Below are 21077 nucleotides of genomic sequence, written 5' to 3'. Positions count from 1 at the left end.
GAGGGAAACCCTGGCACACGTATATTTGGAGTGCGCCAGGCTGCAGCCCCTGTTCCAGCTCCTCACAAATCTCCTATTACGTTTTTGGTTGCATTTTTCCCCTCACCTTTTTATTTATGCACTCCCCATCCGTGGCCTCACAAAGTCGCAGGATCTCCTAGTTAACCTCCTCCTGGCCCTGGCTAAAACGGCCATCTATAAAACCAGAGAGAGGAGGTTGGCCGATGGAGTTTCCTCTGACTGTGGGGCTGTTTTCCGATCCTCGGTCCGTTCACGTATCCGGGCGGAGTTCCTCTGGGCGGCGTCCACCGACTCCCTTGATGCTTTTGAGGAGCGGTGGGCACTGTCCAAGGTTCTCTGCTCGGTGTCCCCGTCCGGGTCCCTTTGTCTGACCCTTTGACTGGGGGAGAGAGTAAGGGACCCCAGCCCCAGCCATTGATGCTGTGGACACCACCACCTTAGAGGGGTCCTTTCACACGTGGGTGCACGTGCCTCCCCCCCTTCCCCCCCGGATTGTCCACCCCACAGCCTGCCCCTCTTGTTGGGTGCTTTCAGAGGAGGGAATTGTTGGTGACACTCGGGCGTGGCGCCAGGTAACTCGAAGGGGTGGAAGACCACGAGAGTCGATGAAGCCCCCTCGCTCTGGGCCACCAGGTAACTCGGAAGGGTGGAAGACCACAAGAGTTGAGGAAGCCCCCAGCTCTGGGCCCAGGCAAGCTTGAACACTTCCCTCCCCTGAAGCTAATGAGAAAACAATTGTGATTGGTTGCTGTGTTACACATTGCATATGCTGCTGTTTTTACTTTGTAAGTGTGTTATGCAAATCTTTTGCTTCAAAAAAAAAATTACTTTCCTATAGCCATCTGGCCCGACCCTGTCACAATATGTTCTGATAGTACATAGGGGCTGTCATAAATATAAAGGGAAGGGTAACCACCTTTCCGTATACAGTGCTATAAAATCCCTCCTGGCCAGAGGCAACATCCTGTTACCTGTAAAGGGTTAAGAAGCTCAGCTAACCTGGCTGGCACCTGACCCAGAGGACCAATAAGGGGACAAGATACTTTCAAATCTTGGGGAGGAGGAAGGCTTTTGTTTGTGTTCTTTGTTTACATGGTTGTTCTCTCTTGGGACTGAGAGAGGCCAGACAGAGATCCGTCTTCTCCAACCCATCGTAATCCAAGTCTGCAATATTGCAACCAGTATAGGTAAACCAGGCAAGGTGGATTAGTTTCTCTTTTGTTTTATGTGAATTTTCCCTGTGTTAAGAGGGAGGTTTATTCCTGTTTTCTGTAACTTTAAGATTTTGCCCAGAGGGGAATCCTCTGTGTTTTGAATCTGAATACCCTGTAAAGTATTTGCCATCCTGATTTTACAGAGATGATTTTTACCTTTCTTTTTTTTAAATAAAATCCTTCTTTTAAGAACCTGACTGATTATTCCATTGTTCCAATATCCAGAAGTTTGGGTCTTTGATTTCTTTGTAACAAATTGGTTAGGATATTATTCTCAAGCCTTCCCCAGGAAATGGGGTGTAGGGCTTGGGGGGGATATTTTGGGGGGAAGACGTCTCCAAGTGGTCTCTTTCCCTGTTCTTTGTTTAAAACGTTTGGTGGTGGCAGCATACTGTTCAATGACAAGGCAAAGTTTGTACCTTGGGTAAGTTTTTCACCTAAGCTGGTAAGAATAAGCTTAGGGGGTCTTTTATGCGGGTCCCCACATCTGTACCCTAGAGTTCAGAGTGGGGAAGGAATCCTGACAGAGGCCTACTAAACCAGAGGGATCCCTGGTGCTAGGCACTGTACAAACATATAATAAATGATAATCCCTTCACCCAAAAGCTTACAGTCTAATATTTCATTCTACTTTTCTTTAGCCTCATTGATTCCAGGGGAGCTGCATGAGTATCAATGAGGGCGGAATTATGATCCATGTTTGTTCCTGGCTAGAAGGCTACACTATTGTGTCTCCTCTCTCTCTTCCCCGCCACCATCCAGATAATGCTGCTTCCTTTTTCATGCATTTCCAGTATTGAGAATGCCAAGCAAAAAAAGGAATATGACCAGATAATGAAGGCAGCAGAGGACAAAAAAAACAAAAAGAGGCAAGAGCTGATCATCCTTAGGCATGAGTTTCATCACCTGCTTCAAAGGAACATGGAGCTGCCAAAGCACATGCAGCTACACAGAGAGGTACACATCAGATTGGTGTATAGGTCCTTTATCTCTGGATTAGGCTGCCACTTTAAAATGAGCTGTGTCCAGTGTGTTAGAATCAAAATATGACCAACCCATCTTCCCACTCTTCCCACTCCAGCTCCTTAAGTAAACTGCTTCCCCATGGTACAGGCATTTCTGAGTGTGCTGCAGAAGTTAGTGCCTCAGAAGTACCTGTAAGACCGATAGACTCCAGTCAGTCTTTAAAGGCTACAGTGAAGAGAATGTAAATATGATAGAGAACCACTCTGAAGTGAGTGAAAGTAGTAAAGCTAGCAAGGGGTGGAAGTACTGATTTGCCTTGGTTTGCCCTTGCACACTGTGTTTGATGCCTGCTATGGAGAAGCATTGAAGTTCATTGATTTTCAATTTCAGATGGATTGGAAGAAGGGGTGTGTGTGTATGTATATATTTTAATATGCCAGGAGCATAGTGCTGGGTGACATTAGAGAAGAGTTTTGGAAGAACGTGGTTCTCTCCACTGTGGTGAACAGCTGCTGGAGTGAGCAGTTGGGTCGATACACATCAACTCCTATGTCTGAACAAAAATATGTCTTAAACCTAACCACTGCTACTGTCATAGCCTAGCATTCAGCATGCTATGACACAGTTTCCCATTTATCTGCAGGAATTTGAGATGGACCACAGAATCCGTGAGGAGATGGATAGGCAGACAGCACAGAGAATCCAACTAGTGCAGAAAGAGTTGGCCTGGGATCAGGAGAAGCACCGCATTGGGCTACAGAAATTGCAGAGTCGGTAAGGACTAGCTTTCTTTCACCCTCCTCCACCTTGAGATCTTTCATTAACTAAGTTCCGTCTGCCTTGAGGAACAAGAAGGGAACATCTTCTTCATAGAACTAAAGTGTATCTATGTCCTGTTTGTGACTATATTCTCATTTGGTCTGAAACATACACAAGTTAGGCAAGCACTGATATGCAAATCAGGTTATTACTGAATCAGGACTGTGCTATCCACCTCCATGGCATCAGAGCCAGGTTTTGGGGGAACAGCTCTGTTTGAGTTTCAGCCAGTGACATTTGCTGGGGTTCTAGAAGTGCTGGTGGAACTTTGAGGAATAAACTGTGTAGTGAACCCATGTCCTTCATGTGTGGTGAAGTGCAGCTGGGGACAAACTGAGCTTGCTATGGAAGAGATGGTCTTTGTCTCCTTTTAGGAGGGCAGTGTACCAGCATTACTTAAGAACAGATTGTTTGACCACTGCTCAATAAACCATCTCCTGATGTGAGGAATCTCACCAATTAAAACCCTATTGGGAATCTCCCTTTTGTGGGGAAGAATGCTGTAGTGATGCAATTCTGTTGATTCCTGGACTCCTCAGATTTCCTTGACCCTGTCCAGTCTGGTTTTAGACCTGAGTTTGATATAGAGATTGCTCTGCTAGGTGATTTTTCTGGTGTTAGTTGATCTGTGTCTATCTGTGTTGGTTCAACTACATCTGTCAGATGCCTTAGACACCATTTTGGTGGATGAGGTATTGTTGACATAGAATCATAGAATATCAGGGTTGGAAGGGACCTCAGGAGGTCATCTAGTTCAACCCCTTGCTCAAAGCAGGAGCAATCTCCCACTTTTGTCCCAGATCCCTAAATGGCCCCCTCAAGGATTGAACTCACAGCCCTGAGTTTAGCAGGCCAATGCTCAAACCACTGAGCTATTCCTCCCTGCCCACTCTTGAGTGGCTCCATTTCTAGATTTCATGATGTCAGTGGACAGTACTTCTGTCATAGCACTGATACCTGTTGTTTTATGTTTGCAGATACTATGATTGTATAATATGTTTAATTAGTATAATACATTGTTTAAGCCTTTTGGGGGCAGCAATATGGGCTAGAAGGAAAATACTTCATAGACTGCTACTGCAGAAATCAGACAATAATGAATGTTATCTCTATTTTGTTTCCTTAGGTTTCGGGACACATTGGAATTTGACACAGTGGTCGTTCATGCTATAGGAAGTAATCATCAAATTTCTACATATAGGCTCCTGGCAATCTCCGAGAGGTACTACAAAGCCAGAAAACAAAGTCAAAGAGGGAAAAGGAGAACAAGCAAATTAGCAAAAGAAGCAGAGCAAAGGCGAGAGAGCCAGAAAGAGACAAGTAAGACATATGCAAAGGCCTAAATGCTGCTATTCTGTTTATCATAATGTGCTTTCCATCCTCCATCTCACCTTGTTTATTTTTGTGAGCTTGAGTGGAAGAGACTGCAGTATATCACATCACTTTTAAGCGAAGAAACTTGGCAACAGAAGCTGGTAACAGAGTTATCTTCATGTTCTGTTTCGGTCACCACATTGCATTCTCAGTCAACAGTTCCCCTCTGCCATTTAGAACCAGATGTTTTCCACATTCTAGTCAAAGTTGGCAAAAACCCATCAACCCAAAGGGGATACAAGGTTGCACAGTTTTTTTCACTGATTGATAATATGGCATGAGCGAAGGACCATTGACTGCAGCTATGCTGATTTTTACCAGCTGAGGAGCTGGCCCAGTGTGGCTTACAGTAGCCTTGACTTGCTTTTAGGTCACATAAAAATACCTAATGCTTACACACCCACTTCATTCTTTTTAGGTCAGGCTGCTGGAGTTACTGAAGAGGAGATGGAAGCTGACAAGCTGAAGAAAAGGCCCCAGCTGCAAGGTGCTATAGGATGTTTTGGTGGAAACCGACTTGAACAAGTTAGAAAAATTATGGAGAAGGCAGACAGGGCCAAAGCTAAGATTATGCAAAGAAGGAAGGAGTGGGATGAACTGTAAGTCCTGAATCACAAACTGCATCTTTCCACTGGCCTGCCTTTGTCTGTGGTCAAATAATTGTACTTAGCTCTTATATGCCACTGTTATATTTTTGTATAATTCCCTATTATTCTAAGGGGGCAATTTAAAAACTAATTAGCTCCAAATGTCAGTTATGGACAGCGGGTGCCCTTGAATCTCAAGTGAACCTTAGAATCTTTTGTGCTGGCTGCCACAGCTCCTCTTTTAAAGCAATGTCAATGAGGAGGGCTAAATGACACAATCAGTGACCAGGTAGGTTGCTCAAACAGGTGGGAAGGTGATGGAAAAGGAAGCAGGGAGTACTTGTTGGAGGTGTCCAATTCCATCTTGGCTTGGGGCCACCAAGACTTCTGGGTCAGCCCTTGATTAACCCCTTGAGCAGCGATAGTGTGGGTGAGCCACTTGCACTAACATCATAAACATTATGTTAGCATGTGTGTACGTACAGGTCACACTGTCCCTTCCCTTTCCCTGCTGGTTCTGCTCTTAAAATGGAAAATGACAAGTGTCTTTCAAAATGCCCGGAAAACAGGAATCTCTTCAAACTTAAATGTGTAGCTTACTGGCATGCATGGAGCCAGCAATGGAGGCAGAAAGGTAGTGCAATGAGTTGGAAAGTCTTGAAGTCAATGAGAATTTGACTGGATAAGAACTGTACAATCAGGCCCTGTACTCTATGCTGCAGCCAAGCAGAACTTTGCGAACCACCTCTCTGAGAAAGTCAGCAGCATGTGCTATGCACATCAGTTGAATTAGTCATGTAACTCCTATCCCCTCTCCTGCCCCTACCCTTTCCTTGGGTCTTAACATGGCTTGAGGTATTGAATCAGAGGAGGCACTACAGATGGTGGTGCCGTCTCCTCTTCATTGGGTGTTTTGTCAGCTGAAATCAGCTTTATAGAATGCTATCTGCTGCTCACTGCTATACAAGGGTCTTCTCCGAGCCCAGAGCCTCATTCAAGGGTCTTATTTGAATCTGTCCTTAATGGCAGAGCTACATCATGTATTTGTTTAGTTTTTAAAAATCACATCTTCCTAAGCATGTTTGTTTTTCTCTTCAAAACTGAAGGAGACATTCGTCCCCAGGTATGGATCACTTTCTGACATTCCTGCTAAACACACAGATAAACTCTTCCAAACAACTGATATTTCCTTCTAAGTAGTGCTTAGTCTTCCTCTGACACCTACCTCTCCTACCAAGCCTTGTTGCACAAAGCAGGCATTATCAATGGGTAAGGTAAGCACAGAGGTGGGAGATTTGTGCAGCCTTAGAATTTCTGCTTGGTTTTGGTGTTTGGCAGATACAAGAGCAAACCCAGTGACAACTATGAGAACCCCAAGGATGTTCAGGACATCAAAGAGGCTCAGGAAAACATGGGGGATTTCAAACTGAAGACAGCCACAAACTACAAGATCCCGGAGCACATGCGTATGAACGCAGAGAAGAAGAAGATGCAGCTTAGGTCGTTAGAGGTGGCGGTATGTAAATGGATTCCCCTTTTTGGAAAAAAATGTTATCTAGAAAATGAGCAATTGCAAAATGTTTTGAAAGTGACAGGATGGAGGACTACTAAAGACAGACCATGTGTGGTCAATTTTAACTGCACATTGGTGGTCATTTTGCCAAGCTTTTGTATTTCACCTAGCCCAAGGTTACATCAATCCATACCCATTAGAATAATCCTCAAATGGCCCTCATTGACCAAGCAGATATATTAATTTTCCCCCACCCTTTAATAGAAACATCAATCTTTTGCATAATTCCAAAAACACTACCACGCAGAGGTTAATAAACTTTCTCCAGAAACTCAGTGACCTAACTCCCTCCCCCACCATGTTGCACCATTATAAAAACAGAATTAACAGTTCTTCTTTATGTGGCATCTGCATATTGACATTTGTGGGATTAGTGCCTCCTGGCATGGAGCTGTGGAATCTTTCTAGTAAGCATGGTCCATTAGGGCTATTCACCCCTCCCATCCTTGTGGAAAATTCTGAGGGTATAAAAGGGGGTGTGGCCCCACCTGCCATTCAGTTCCTTTTAACTGTTGAAGGTGCAGCGAGCATGGAGCACATGCAGTGTCCTCAAGGCTCTCCTCATTGGTTTCTTTCCTTTTCTTCTGCCCTTTGGGGGCTTTTTCATTTTAATTAATTAGACTGGCAGTTAGTCAAAACATGCTTCTTAAGTTAAAAGAACCAAGAAAAAACAGTAGCTGTCAGGCCTGGGAATTGTCTGTGTGGCCTACAGGGACAGGAGGGCTTCCTCAAATACCCCTGCTGATGGGGGAAACTCCGCAGGCCCAGTCGACTAAGTCTGGTAATGTGTAAGTCCAGCATCAATTTTATGCGTCTGCTAGCCTAAGTGGCTCTGTGACCTCTTTAAGTGGCATCCATCTCCCTGATCTTTTCCCAGTGAGTGAGCCTGATGCGGAGGACCCTATATTCCTCCAGGCTGAGCTAATTTAGCACTTAGGTCCTCAGACTGTCAATGTGATCCTGCAGTCTCTGGGTCCTATTGGAGCCAAGGTTCCAGAACTATCAGTGCACCATCAAGACTCTTGGGTCCCCCCTCGTTTGACTGAATTTACTGGTGAGGTTCAGACATAATTGATGTAGTGCCACAGTTTCTGGATTCTTCTGGATCAACTGAATTCAGCGCTGGCATCCTGGCATCATCACTATGTTGCTGAGGTTCCCAGGTCTTTTCAGATCAATCTAGTTGAGCACAAAGGTTCTAACACCATGGACATCAATAGATTCATCCCAGTTAACCAAAAAAAGTGCTTAGGATCCAGTATCATGGATCCTGGTGAACCACTTGATGATGTAGTCTGGTGCCCACTGTACATGGCATTTATGTTCTCCCCTCTGGGTCATCTGAGGCTGGTGCTAAGCACTGTTAGCTGGTGTACTGCATGCCTGAAGTGGTCAAGCACCAGTATAAGAGGTGTTAGATCTCTGGGTCCTTCTGGGTTGACCAGGTCTAGTGCTGAGGATCCAGCGCAATTGACACTGGTGAGCCACTTGCTTTAAGTGGCTTGGTGTACAATGTACCTGGCGCTAAGGTCAACCTTAGTTGAAGTGATTTTGTACCAAACTCAAGTGGCTTAGGATACATGGATCCAACTGAGCCAATATAGCTTGGTGGCAAGGATCGAGCACCATTTCCTTGGGTAAGCCACTTGTCAAAGTAGATTAGTACCCAGGGTCAGCAATACCCAGATCTCCAGGATAATCAGATGAGGCTCTGGCATTCTTTGTGTGGGAATTCCTCCATATAAAATCAGTAGAACAGTCCATGTTTCCAGGCTGGGGTTCTGAGTAGGACCTCAGACTCCCTTTATTGGGTAATGACCCCTTCCTTTGGGTTCCCTAACCAAGATGTCCTAGAGTGCAGAGACATTCTCTGTACTCTAAAACCTTGGAAACGCCTTCCCAGGCCCAGACGGAGATAGCTCTGGTACCTACTGAGTCTCATTCAGTGCTACACCACTATTGTCTCTGAAAATAACTAAGACTTCTAATCTGGTGCTGATGCTCTGACTTTGAAAATGTCCAAGGTTGTTATTGACTCAACTGCACATTAACATCCTCCAAACTTCAGGGAAGCAATACAGGGAGAGAGAGAGAAATTTTGGCAGCCACTCCTGGAATCACCCTGCCTTGGCACCAAAGATCTTGGTTATAATCAGATTGGGCCCTTTGGTGCCACTTGTAGTCTTATGCTTTAGTCCTGGAACCTATTCTGCTGCAGTGTTAGGAAGATTTTGGGTTTTCATCCTCTGGTGGATTTAGCAGGTAACTTTGTTTCAGGCACAGATGCCTAAAATTGTTTTAAATGTACTTGAACCTGAGTGCTTATGTAGTGAGGATTCCCGTGGGAAAACTTAATTTGTTAATCTCTCTAATCTCTGAGTGGGAATATACAGAAGCCACTCAAAGAAGAAAGGAGGTTGCTTACCTGTAACTATTGTTCTTTGAGAGTGGTGCCTCTGCATGTTTACATTCCCTGTCCACCTAACCCTCTTCTCAGATCAAGCACTCTGAAATTAGGGAAGAAACCAAGAGCAGCAGAACCAGGACAGTGGTGGGAGCTAGGTCCCCTGCAACTGAAATATTGTGGGAGCTGATTTATGTTTCTGCCTCTGCAGAAACATAGATTAGCATTTCGTAAACTGTGCAGCTGCTCAGGCTGGGTGGGGCTCTGCAGCTGCTGGGGGCGGAGATGAGACCAGGACCAAGAGAGACTGGAACAGCTGTTGTGGCACCTGGGATCAGGCGCGGAAGCATGTAGAAATGGGGTGATAGGACCAGGCCCAGGAGCAGTTATTGCTGGTGAGAGAGAGACCCCAATTTCTTCCTTCTGTTCTGCTGTCCCCACACTTTGCCCAACCCCCCCCCCATTTAACGTGAACTTCTGTCGCCTCTGGAAGGAACTGAAGTGTGGTTGGGGCCCCACTCCTCCTCTGATGCCCATGGAATCTTCTGCATGGGAAAGAGTGTGAGTGTCCCCAACAGATCCTGCTCACTAGAAAGATTCCACAATTTAGTACCAGGAGGTGCTAATCCCATAAGTGTGACTATGCAGAGGTGACACACTTGAAGAACAACAGTTACTGATAAGTAACCTCTCTATATCTATTGTGTTAAGCATTTAAACCCTTCAGGATTGTTTAAGTTAGACAAACCACTGATCAGTGTCCTGTGTCAGAGAAGATTTTATGCTGTAGAAGTGTCCTTGGCAAGTCACACTAAAATTCCTCCTCTTTGCAGGTCCATGAAAAGAAATTGACCATGAACAAATGGATCATCTCCCTTAGGGACCTCAAGGTGGCTGTTATTGAAGAGATCATCTGCCTGGTCCAAGAACTGAAATCCATAAAATCAGCCTTGGATGCATCTGAACAACTTCCTATTCCCCCGATCCCTCAGTTACACCTGGAGGAGACTCCAGAAAAAAAATTCCAGTATGACAATAATATTCTCTTGAAGTTCAAACAAGAGGAGGAGAACAAGAAAAGGCTCTCTGAGCAGGTGGAAGAGAATGCATCATTTACAGTGTTTGGGGGAAAGTTCCTTCATGCACCTTCTCTAAAAGAAATAGACTCCTCCTCAAGAGCCTCAAGTGTGAGATCAATGAGAATAGGATCCTCAGTCATCCCAATGCAACCAAAGGTTTTTGAGATTGAAAAGTCAGAGCCAACGGAGATGGAGCTGGAAATTTTAAACCGGGAGAAGATCAGAAACATTTACCTTCAGGAGACCTTGATCAAGAGGGTAGGAGAATAAAAGGGAACTTTTCAAGTTTTCAGGGGACTGCCCCTACCATGCCCAAAACAAAACCAGTTCACAGACCTCTCTTTACATCTGTCCCACTGATGCTGTGGCATCTTTTGGCTTTTGCATTGATTGCCTTCTGGAAGTCCAGGAGAGTCCACTAGAACAAACTGTAGAGCTGATGCATTAAACTTCAGAGAGAGCACTAGAACACCATTGTGGGTATTACCTTGCCTCTGAAAGAAAGCCCGTGATTAATCTAGTTTTGGCAGGTACTGATGCTGAAACTGTTGTACCTGCCCAAGGAAGAAGTTGGCAGATATTCTGCAAGAGGGTGGATGAGGTGGAGGTCAGTAACATGAGTCTACCACTGCAGCAGGCAGGAGATTACATGAAAGTGTAGGCCAGCATAGAAAAGTGATTAATTGGGGATGATGGGAGGCATCGAAACATCTGTGGAATTTCTGGTGATTCTTATTATATTTGCTCCATGGATATCAAAAACATTCCCAGGGATTAATGTTGTTATCCTGAATACCAAAGTAGCTCATAATAAATGTTGCTGGCAAGTTGTTGGTTTAACAGGCAGGAGATTTTTCTTTTTTGCTCCTGTCTCTTGCCTTGCATATTTAGATTCACTTTGTGATTTTTTTCCCCACTCCACTTCTGCCCCTTCCCACATTCCAGATCAATGAACTGGTGATCACCTTTGATGCTGAGCTCCGCCTCCTGCGGCACCAGAAGCTGAAGCTGGACACGCAGATGAAGTGTGCTGACCTACGTCGCATCACGTGGTTTGAGGAGCTGCTTCTCCTTAAGAACTTTGAGAAACATGAGGACACTCTCCAGGAGCGTGTCAACAGCCTCACCAATGAGGTGGAAGAGATGCAAGTATGTAGGATACGCATCTGATTTGTTACTACTGCAACTGGTGAGCCTGGAAATAAACATCTCAAAAAGAGGCGGGAATGTCATTCTGCTGTCCTTGTGCACCAGCCAACTTCTTAGTGCTGAATTCTAAGAAACATTTGGTGATAATATAAGGGCAGTCCTTTTAACTTAAATATGGATTCTTCTTTCCCTTCATGCTTGTATTTTTATAAACCATTGGAAGTGTGAAATTAAAATCTATAGCCTACCTTAAAATATGCAGTTCTCCTTTGGAAGGTGACTGTAAAAATAGCATCATGGGGCTCCACCTTTATTGCATCTCAGTGACGCCAGATCAGATTTGCTTTCTTTACAGATATAAAGGTGATTCTGCAAACTCCAAGGCCTACTAACTCATCCTGCGATCTGAGATTCAAACTGGGATCTTTCTGGCTCATGCATCTTCAGTAACAGATTCTTCAGGCCAAATTCTGCCCAGGGTTTCATCTGTGTCACCCTTTCCTTTTTCAAATGGGTAACACAAGTGTAACTTCACAGAGAATTTGCCTCTGCACTTGGAACTTGGTTAACAGTGAAGAACTGAAGTCAGTGGAACCATGTTCTTTAAGTTAAACAGATGCTTATGTGCTTTGCTAGACTGGGGCACAGATTAGGGAAGAAGGAAAAAAAAAAGTAAATCAAATTTCAAGCCTACCAATTTCAACAAGTCTGTCTGTCTGTCTCTCTCTTCAGACAGATAAATTGCTCTTAATTCAACAACTGAAATGCATAAATTATAAAATTAGCATTTATATAGTAGATTTCACTATAAAGTGGGTCAGTATCATTATCCTCATTTTACTGATGATGAAACTGAAGCACAGAGAAGGGAAGTGACTTGTCCAGCATCACACAGCAAGTGATTGGCAGAGAATTGGGAATAGAAAGCAGAGAGCCCGACCACCAATCCCTTTCTCACTACTAGGAATTGCTGCCTTTACATATATGCTAAAAAGATCTAACAGGTGCTGACAACAGTGTAAAAGGCTAATGCTTCACAGCTCTCTATCAGTCTAATGTACTGAGTTGTTTTACATTGGGGGGGGGGGTTGTTTTTGTTTTTTAGTGGAAATTAGACAACTACCTCTCACAGATGGAGGATAAAAAATATGAGATTGCAAAGCTTCAGGAACGCGAGAAGGCACTTTATGCCACTTTCCAAGCTTCCCTTGGAGAGAACAACAAATTTGCCAGCTTCCTCACTAAGGTCCTGAAGAAGAAGATCAAGCGTGTTAAGAAGAAAGATGTGGAAGGAGACAGAGGTTGGATGCATTGTTTCTCTAGGGTTATGTATTTGTTTACACAATTCAGCCTTGTAATGTAGAGATGGCACTGAACTGTGTCCCAAAACTTAGCTGAAGCCCTGGGCAGATATGAGGCTTTAACCTGGTTCCACGTCATAAACAAAACATATGATTAGGTCCAATCTATACTACAAGACCAAACTGTTCTGTAACCATCATGAGGGATAATAGTGTTGTAACCACATCCCTTGCACAATTGTATGTGTAATGTCAAAAGACCTTAAAAGTTGGTTCCTTCAAATCAGCGTTGAGGCATGTAGGTGTTGAGTGGAAAAAGGGAGTTTTATACAGCTGCTGCCTATGCTGTACCTGATCTGTGGACAGCTGTCAGTCTGGCGTCTGTGTACACTAAATTTCCCTTTCAATCTGTCCGTTGACTAATGAGTAATCATTAGGGTCGCCAATTCTGGTTGGATGTATTCCTGGAGGTTTCATCACATGACAGTCTTTAATTAAAGATTAATTTTTAATTCCTGGAGACTCCAGGACAGTCCTGGAGGGTCGGCAACCCTAGTAATCATAGACCCAACCTGTAATCATCCATTAGTCAATTAATAGATCAATTCCAAGACCTCAGTGTATTGCATTTTTCTCAGCAGATAGGTTCTGAACTGTTTAATACTAGACAGTACTATTGATCTGAAATATTTCTTCTTTATCTTTGATTTGGCATTTGGTTTCTAGGAGGTGATCATGTACAGTATGAACTGGCAGCAAATGTAGGCAATAACGACACACAGTTCACCTTTTTAGTTAGTTAATTTCCTCAGCAGAATGGTAACGCACACGATGACTGAACCCCAAGGTTTCAATTCAGAATAACGATAATACATTTTAAAAAAGGATATATACATTAAGGAATGCAAAAAAGAAAGAAAGAAGGTACCTTTATTTAACTGTGCATATACCAATATCTGTTAATTCCTTTCCCCACTTCTTTGTCCTGTGGATACATTGAATTAGTAAAAGGGACTGAAGGTGGTTGGGCCCACATGTCCCTTTGCTAACCTCTTTCAGAACATTTGAATTGTTGGGGGATGTGTTCACTCAGACTCAATGGGCACTGTTCTTCCATCTCATAAGTAGGGATCTGCAAAAATAACATACCAGAAGAACACCTATTGCTGTAAGTGACCTTTCCATGCCAGGTATGAACTTTAAAAATAAAACTATTTGAGTCACTGATCTGAGTGAAAAGAAACCAACCTGACATTTCTTACAACAGAATACTTTTTTCTGTCTGTCTTCTGATAGCTCAAAAATAACCAGCCAAATGACATTTTACCAGTTTCCCAAAAATTCACCCATGGGTTGTGTACAAGTATAAGAAAATTCAGTCCAAAGAGTCATTTTACAAAAGGTTTTAAGCAGCCTTAAATAGTTTATAAGAATGAAAATCCATCTTCATCTATAATTCTAGGGTCCCTACTGTAACTCTATAATACAAGATACTGTCACCTTTTCCCGTGCCTGATACCTGCTGTGTGTAAATGCCAGCATGAATTAACTTCCGCTGAGTGCTTTCAACTCAGTATACATTTCTTTAATAGGACAACTTTTTGTACCGGTAATATACTGTATATAAATGAGAGATACTGTACCAGTCTGGGGGTTATGCTAGTGAGATCAATGTATCTAACAGGGAAACTAGAATCCTTGAGCAGGAGCCAGTCACCATTTTGTCTTGTTCAAAGTATATAATCACCACCTTTCTGGGAAACTAGCTCTTTCCAGTTACTCTGAAGGGTTTATTTGCTGTGTCATTTTTAGATTACAAACTCTTCAGGGCCTGGAATGGATCTGAAGCCCTGATCCTGAAATTGGCAGTGTCTGGGTGGACTGCTGAGCCTTTGTGACTTCAACAGGGCTTTGTGCAGGTGCAGCAGTTTGGCCACATGCTGTCAGTTGCAGGACTATGGTCTCAGTACTTGGTAAAGCACGGTTTCCATCGGTGGTGCTCTTTAAATGATGTATTTGGCTTTTAAAAGCCAGTAGTATGGTATTGCTCATTAGGGCTCCATTGGTGTGCTGTACAGACAGCAGGCCTGTCACAGATTAGAACCAGGATTTTCTGAGTGCTAACAATACTGCTTTCCTTTCCCAGATGAAGAGGAGGATAGTGATGAAGAGAGTGATGATGAGTCTAGCTTGGAGAGCGATGAAGAAGATTCAGGATCTGAAGATGAAGTCTTTGATGACTCTGTTTGCCCAAAGAGTAAGTGAGCCATTTTGGTGCTCTCTACTTGTTTAGCTTTACGGGTAACACTGTGAATTTAAATTCAAGAACAGGATTTTTTTCTTAGGTTTAATAATATTATTATGGCCCAGACTCTTCACCTCCCTTGTTGAGTAGCACCTTGGTCCCTAAGTAATCTCAGTGATGCAGATGGGACCACTGTGGAGAAGAGTACTACTCAATGTGAGTAAGGATTACAGAATCTGACCTGTGTGTTAAATAGCAATTGGTTATTTGTAAAGAGGAGTAGCAACCATTTGCAATAGATAAACATAGATAAACATTTCAGTATTCCCTTGCTTCATCAACCTATAATAACTGCAGTGCAATGACATATAGCCTGGGGGACCTCAATTACCATCTCTGGGGAGAAGGTAAGTGGAGGAAAAATCTAATTTTTAAAAATCTAAAAAGGAACTAACTTTAAACAAGATCTAGTGAGAGCCAGTGGAGCTGCATTGGTATTTGTTTCCAACTTTTTATTTGTGAAAAAAGGAACAAAAAACTCAATACTGTAGGTTTCTTTTTCAAAACATTATGTACCTGTAGCCACCACTGAAATACTTATGGACGGGGGACAAGGTACCAGGAGATCTAGGTTCTCTTCCCATCTCTGCCACTGACTCAGTGAGAGACCCTAGGTAGTAGACACTCAGTGAGAGTCTTTCCCCCTCTGTAGTATAATACTTATTGCGCAGGAGTGTGGTGATGATCATCATGCACAAGTCAGCTAAATGTACAACACAAAGTGCAATGAATTAATTGTTGAGTGAAGGACTATTTGCCGTTCCCTGACTGTTTTCTCTCTGAGGGGTGGAATTGGAGCCTGTAATATATTCTCTTACCATGGAAACACAAAGAATAAACTTTTTTTGCTATGATTGTTTGCCTTCATCCCATGGAAATCCTGAATGGTCCCTAATTTGGAGTGTAAATTAACTTCTTTGTTGCCATCTAGTGGACAGAGGCCATAATTTCTCATTGCCAGCCATATTTCTTGGATTTACCAGTAAAGATTAAAGATTTTATTTATTTTTAAACGTGTCTGTTCAGCACCTTTGTAAAATCATATCCACCCAGTCAGCAACGGCAAGTAACTTATTTTGTTGAGTGAGTAAAACTGTTAGTTTAATAAATGTTTGAGCTTGGCCTGGTGTATGTTTATGATCATTTAAAAGGCTGCTTTTCAGGCTGGTTTATTTCTGATTTAATTAGAATTGATTATCATTTGCCTTGCCATATAACTGTTTTTTGTCAGTTTGATAACGGTATTGTTATCCATATTCTTTCCTTCTATAGTGAGGTGGGAGAAGAATCCTGATAGTTAAAATTTTCTGCAAAGTACAAATTATTGATGCAAGGAGAAGGTAGATAATCGAATTTGCGTTTTTGTCTTTAATTGCTTGTGTTCTTATTGGGGTTTGTCTTGTACATTTACCTGACTTGTGAGTGAAGTCTGCTGTCTTTAACACATGCTCGGTGTTTTAATTGACACACTGAGCTGATAGTATGTACTCCTTATCCCACAGTCCCCCATCTCAGTCCCACTCTCCTTAGCCATTCACCGTCCCTTCCCCACAACTCTCATCTCTTTGTCCCCAGTCTTCTTGCCCACCCAGTTCCCCACCTCTTGGCTCCCCTTCTGATTTGTGTCTCTCCCCGATCCATCCATATTCCCCATTCCCAGTGACTCCAGGTCCCAATCTCCCTTCCTGTGTTCCCTGTCCAATATTGGGTGATCACCCTCTTCCCATCAATTCCTTGTCCATGTCTCTTTGCCCAGCCAATCCCAGTTCTCGCTATGCACCCTGGCTCCTTGTCAAATCTCTTTTCCCTCCCCCCTCCTTTCTCCTCCTCACGGGTTCTCTGTTCTAGTCTTCTTGCCCATCCACTACCAGTATCCCCCCCCCACTCCTCATCTAATCTCAGTTCCCCCCTCCACTTCTCTGCTGGCTCCCAGATCCATCTCTTAGCCCAGCCAGTCCCAGTTTCCCCCTCCCGGGTTGCTTGTCCCAATGTACTCCCCATCCCTCCCTGCAGATCCAGCTTTTGTCCCCTCTGTTCAAATCAGACAGCTTCCTCCCTCATGCTGCCTCAGCCTGGTGCGGGAGATCATTGAAAACACAAGAGAGACAGGTTTCTTGCTCTTAGTTCTGGTGCTTAGACCTAGAATGGCTCACAGCAGTCCTTAGATGCAATTGCAGGGAAGGCCCTGCTTTTAGCCCAGGGCTGGTGCATGCTCAGTACAAATGGAATCTTTGGGGAATTTAGATCCCTGACACAAAGGTCACCCCATATCAAATTCCAGGTTCTTGCTCAACGCAAGGGGGTGCTAGATAATCTTAAGAAAAAAAAAGACTTCCAGAATTTAACATGGCAAAACAAGATTTTTTCCCTAGTCTTGTTCCTGGAAACGGCTGAAGCATTGCATCTGAAATTCTCCCAAATGAGTCAGCCTGAGGCAGGCTCCTGGGATGGAAAATTTCAGCCCAAAAGAGTTAAAGTTTGGCAATGTTATAGCAACTGAAAACCGGGTCTTATAATGGGAAATGTCAGGCAATCTTAGGTGGGGCAACCAGTCCCACCTATAAATATAGTAAAGTCAAAACTAAACCAAAGCTGCAACCCCTCTGGTTTAATTCCAAGCCACCTTCCTTCTCAGACTGTGATGAGTCACTCTTCGAAAACACTCTTCAGCTCCGGGAGAAGCGGCTAGACATTGAGGAAGCCTTAGTGGAGGAGAAGAAAGTTATTGATAATCTCAAAAAGGAATATGATGCCTTGGCTAAAAAGGTACAGTAGGCTCTCAGTTTCCCAGCATGCCTCATTTGCTATGTGTGGATGGGAATGGCATGGTACTTGAGTTGTTATCTTTTCATTGAGACTTAAAACCAAGGGCCTAACCTCTCAAAGTCATCGAAGATCCACTGGCACTTTTGACATGATTTGTGGGCAAAGACCTGGCCAAATTGCAATGAGGGTAATTACATTCTGCCCAGATAAATTCCCCTTTTAGTAGCAATTTGATACACTGATCTTCACATCCTGTCCTAAAGTGGTATGCAGTGTTGCTGTGCTACACAGCTGTGATATTCCATTGCTTTAGTGGCGGGTGAAGTGACATGTAATGCACTTGAGGCTGAAACGCATCACTGTTGAGAAATGAAAGTTCTTGCAGCAGTTATTTGCTGTCTCTATTTTATAGCTTGACTGCATGATACATCTGAAACTATATAATTTATGCATCTTCCCTTAGTGTTTGGTCCCAGTGTAAAGATATCAGGTCAGATTCTCAGAGTGTGAAAATCAGCATAGCTCCATTAAAGTCCGTAGAGCTACACTGATTTATAGCAGCTGAGGATCTGGATCATTTTGCTGCATGAGTCAACATTTTTTCCCCCCATCTTAGGTATTTCTAGAACACCCATCACAATAGTAACTAACAAATCTCAGCTTTGTTGAAATATTATTTAAAAAAAAACCCCACACCCTTAAATTTATTTAAATGTAATTTGCAATCTTTTTGATTTCATCTTTTAACATTAACTCATTCTGAGCTCTTGGGCTCTTTTTTTTATCTGGGAGTTTAATTTTTTATTAATTCAAAAACGTGTGTTTTTTAAAAATTTAATGTGAGATTCTGTTTTGAAAAACTACTCTGCAAAAAACAGCATTGTGTAAGGGTCCATTTTTACTGTGTCTCAAGGATACCCAATCCAGTGTGCTCAGTTTATGAGTTTGTATGTTTGTTTGATAAAGATTTTTATAATCTCAACACCACACATTCACGCTGGGTTCTTTCTTTTCTTCTCACATTGCATCAACATCCTCAAAGCAGAATTTACTAGAACAAAGCTGTTGATGATGCATGAGCCAGAATAGAATCCAGCACCCCTTCGCATAGCTTGTGGACTCTGCAAGACTAATTGAAGTAAAAGCTGATTATTTTAGTCACTAAAGTGTGTAGATGGTATTCAGCCAAGAGTTCTAAAGAACTCAAATGTGACATTGCAGAACTACTAACTGTAGGTCTGTAACCTATCATTTAAATCAGCTTCTGTACCAAATGACTGGAGGATAGGTAATGTGACGCCAATTTTTAAAAAGGGCTCCAGAGATGATCCCAGTAATTACAGGCCGGTAAGTTTGACTTCAGTACTGGGCAAACTGGTTGAAACTATAATAAAGAACAATATTGTCAAACATATAGATGAACATAATTTGTTGAGGAAGAGACAACATGATTTTAGTAAAGGGAAATCATGCCTCACCAATCTATTAGAATCCTTTGAGGGGGGTCAACAAGCATGTGGACCAAGGGGATCCAGTGGATATAGTATACTTCGATTTTCAGAAAGCCTTTGACAAGGTCCCTCAACCTGTGGAACTCTTACGCAAAGTAAGCTGCCGCAGGATAAGAGGGAAGGTGCTCTCATAGATAGGAAACAAAGGGTAGGAATAAATGGTCAGTTTTCAGAATGGAGAGAAGTAAATAGTGGTGTCCCCCAAGGGTCTGTTCTGGGACCAGTCCTATTCAACATATTCATAAATGATCTGGAAAAACGGATAAATGGTGAGGTGGCAAAATTTGCAGATGATACAAAACTACTCAAGATAGTTAAGTCCCAGGCAGACTGCGAAGAGCTACAAAAGGATCTCTCAAAACTGGGTGACTGGGCAACAAAATGGCGGATGAAATTCAGTGTTGATAAATGCAAAGTAATGCAGATTGGAAAACATAATCCTAACTATATATATGAAATGATGGGGTCTAAATTAGCTGTTACTACTCAAGAAAGAGATCTTGGGGTTATTGTGGATAGTTCTCTGAAAACATTCGCTCAGTGTGCAGTGGCAGTAAAAAAGAGAACAGAATGTTGGGAATCATTAAGAAAGGGATAGATAATAAGACAGAAAATATCATATTGCCTCTATGTAAATCCATGGTATGCCCACATCTTGAATACTGCATGCAGATGTGGTCTCCCCATCTCAAAAAAGATTATTGGAATTGGAAAACGTTCAGAAAAGGTCAACAAAAATGATTAGGGGTATGGAACGGCTGCCATATGAGGAGAGATTAATAAGACTTGGACTTTTCAGCTTGGAAAAGAGATGACTAAGGGGGGATATGATTGAGGTCTATAAAATCATGACTGGTGTAGAGAAAGTAAATAAGGAAGTGTTGTTTACTACTTCTCATAACACAAGAACTAGGGGTCACCCAATGAAATGTATAGGCAGCAGGTTTAAAACAAACAAAAGGAAGTATTTTTCACACATCACACAGTCAACCTGTGGAACTCCTAGCCAGAGGATGTTGTGAAGGCCAAGAATATAACGGGGTTCAAAAAGGAACTAGATAAGTTCATGGAACATAGGTCTATCAATGGCTATTAGCCAGGATGGGCAGCAATGGTGTCCCTAGCCCCTGTTTGCCAGAAGCTGGGAATGGGCAACAAGGAATGGATTACTTGATGATTACCTGTTCTGTTCATTCCCTCCAGGGCACCTGGCATTGGTTACTGTCGGAAGATAGGATACTGGCCTAGGTGGACCTTTGGTCTGAGCCAGTATGGCCGTTCTCTTGTCACTCTGATATGCACAATGAAGGGGATTTACGGTGTAAGAAAGCCACCTTTGCATCAATACAGTCAGCATAGAACCTCACTTTAGAAAGGAGATGATCCTATTACTGGGCAGGGAAGTTCACTACAGATAACAAGACAGAACAAAATAGTGTGGCCCTTCCATATCACATTACCGTTAAACTAGACAAAAGTTGCCTTCACTTTAACATGGAACCAAACAGTACAGATCCGATGAATCGGGACCCTACTTCTAAGCCAGTCCCAGAGCAGCCCTCGGTCACCATTGCCATGATGGCTGGTTTAGGTCCAAATTATGAAGTCCTCTCATCAGTATGTGGCTTGCATCTCTGCAGGTGAAAGTGGTGGAAGCCAGCTTGGACACAGCTGAAGGGGAACTGGAGGCCTTTCAACGGGAGAAGCAGCAGAGACTGAATGAGCTCCATGTTGTAGTGCCTCTGAAGCTACACCAGGTGATGCAAGAGTGTGTGTGCGCTGCATTTGGTTTAGCAGCAGCAAGACGATTCCAAGCAGATGGAAAATAGGCCAGGTTGTGACAGTAGGGGTATGTCTACACTACGGAATTAGGTCGAATTTATAGAAGTCGGTTTTTTAGAAATTGGTTTTATATATTCGAGTGTGTGTGTCCCCACAGAAAATGCTCTAAGTGCATTAAGTGCATTAACTCGGCGGAGCGCTTCCACAGTACCGAGCCTAGAGTCGA

General features: G+C 43.1%; 2 protein-coding genes across 2 annotated transcripts in view; one reads left to right on the top strand and one right to left on the bottom strand.

Annotated features, from left to right (window-relative positions):
- The window catches only part of GTPBP8 (GTP binding protein 8), a 385924-nt gene that overhangs the window by 89187 nt on the left and 275660 nt on the right, over nt 1–21077 (bottom strand). The gene's annotated exons all lie outside the window — the stretch shown is intronic.
- CFAP44 (cilia and flagella associated protein 44) overlaps nt 1–21077 on the top strand; it is an 81215-nt gene that overhangs the window by 54715 nt on the left and 5423 nt on the right. Inside the window, exons 22-32 of the mRNA XM_077818047.1 lie at nt 2030–2192; nt 2845–2975; nt 4147–4340; nt 4813–4993; nt 6320–6497; nt 9792–10295; nt 10983–11186; nt 12292–12487; nt 14634–14744; nt 17428–17558; nt 20710–20826. Of these exons, the coding sequence (XP_077674173.1) occupies nt 2030–2192; nt 2845–2975; nt 4147–4340; nt 4813–4993; nt 6320–6497; nt 9792–10295; nt 10983–11186; nt 12292–12487; nt 14634–14744; nt 17428–17558; nt 20710–20826 (2110 nt within the window). The remainder of the gene's footprint in view (nt 1–2029; nt 2193–2844; nt 2976–4146; nt 4341–4812; nt 4994–6319; nt 6498–9791; nt 10296–10982; nt 11187–12291; nt 12488–14633; nt 14745–17427; nt 17559–20709; nt 20827–21077) is intronic.

The sequence above is a fragment of the Eretmochelys imbricata genome, chromosome 1, assembly GCF_965152235.1.
Source record: "Eretmochelys imbricata isolate rEreImb1 chromosome 1, rEreImb1.hap1, whole genome shotgun sequence".
Taxonomy (NCBI): Eukaryota; Metazoa; Chordata; order Testudines; family Cheloniidae; genus Eretmochelys; species Eretmochelys imbricata.
This window is presented reverse-complemented; position numbering and strand designations above follow the sequence as displayed.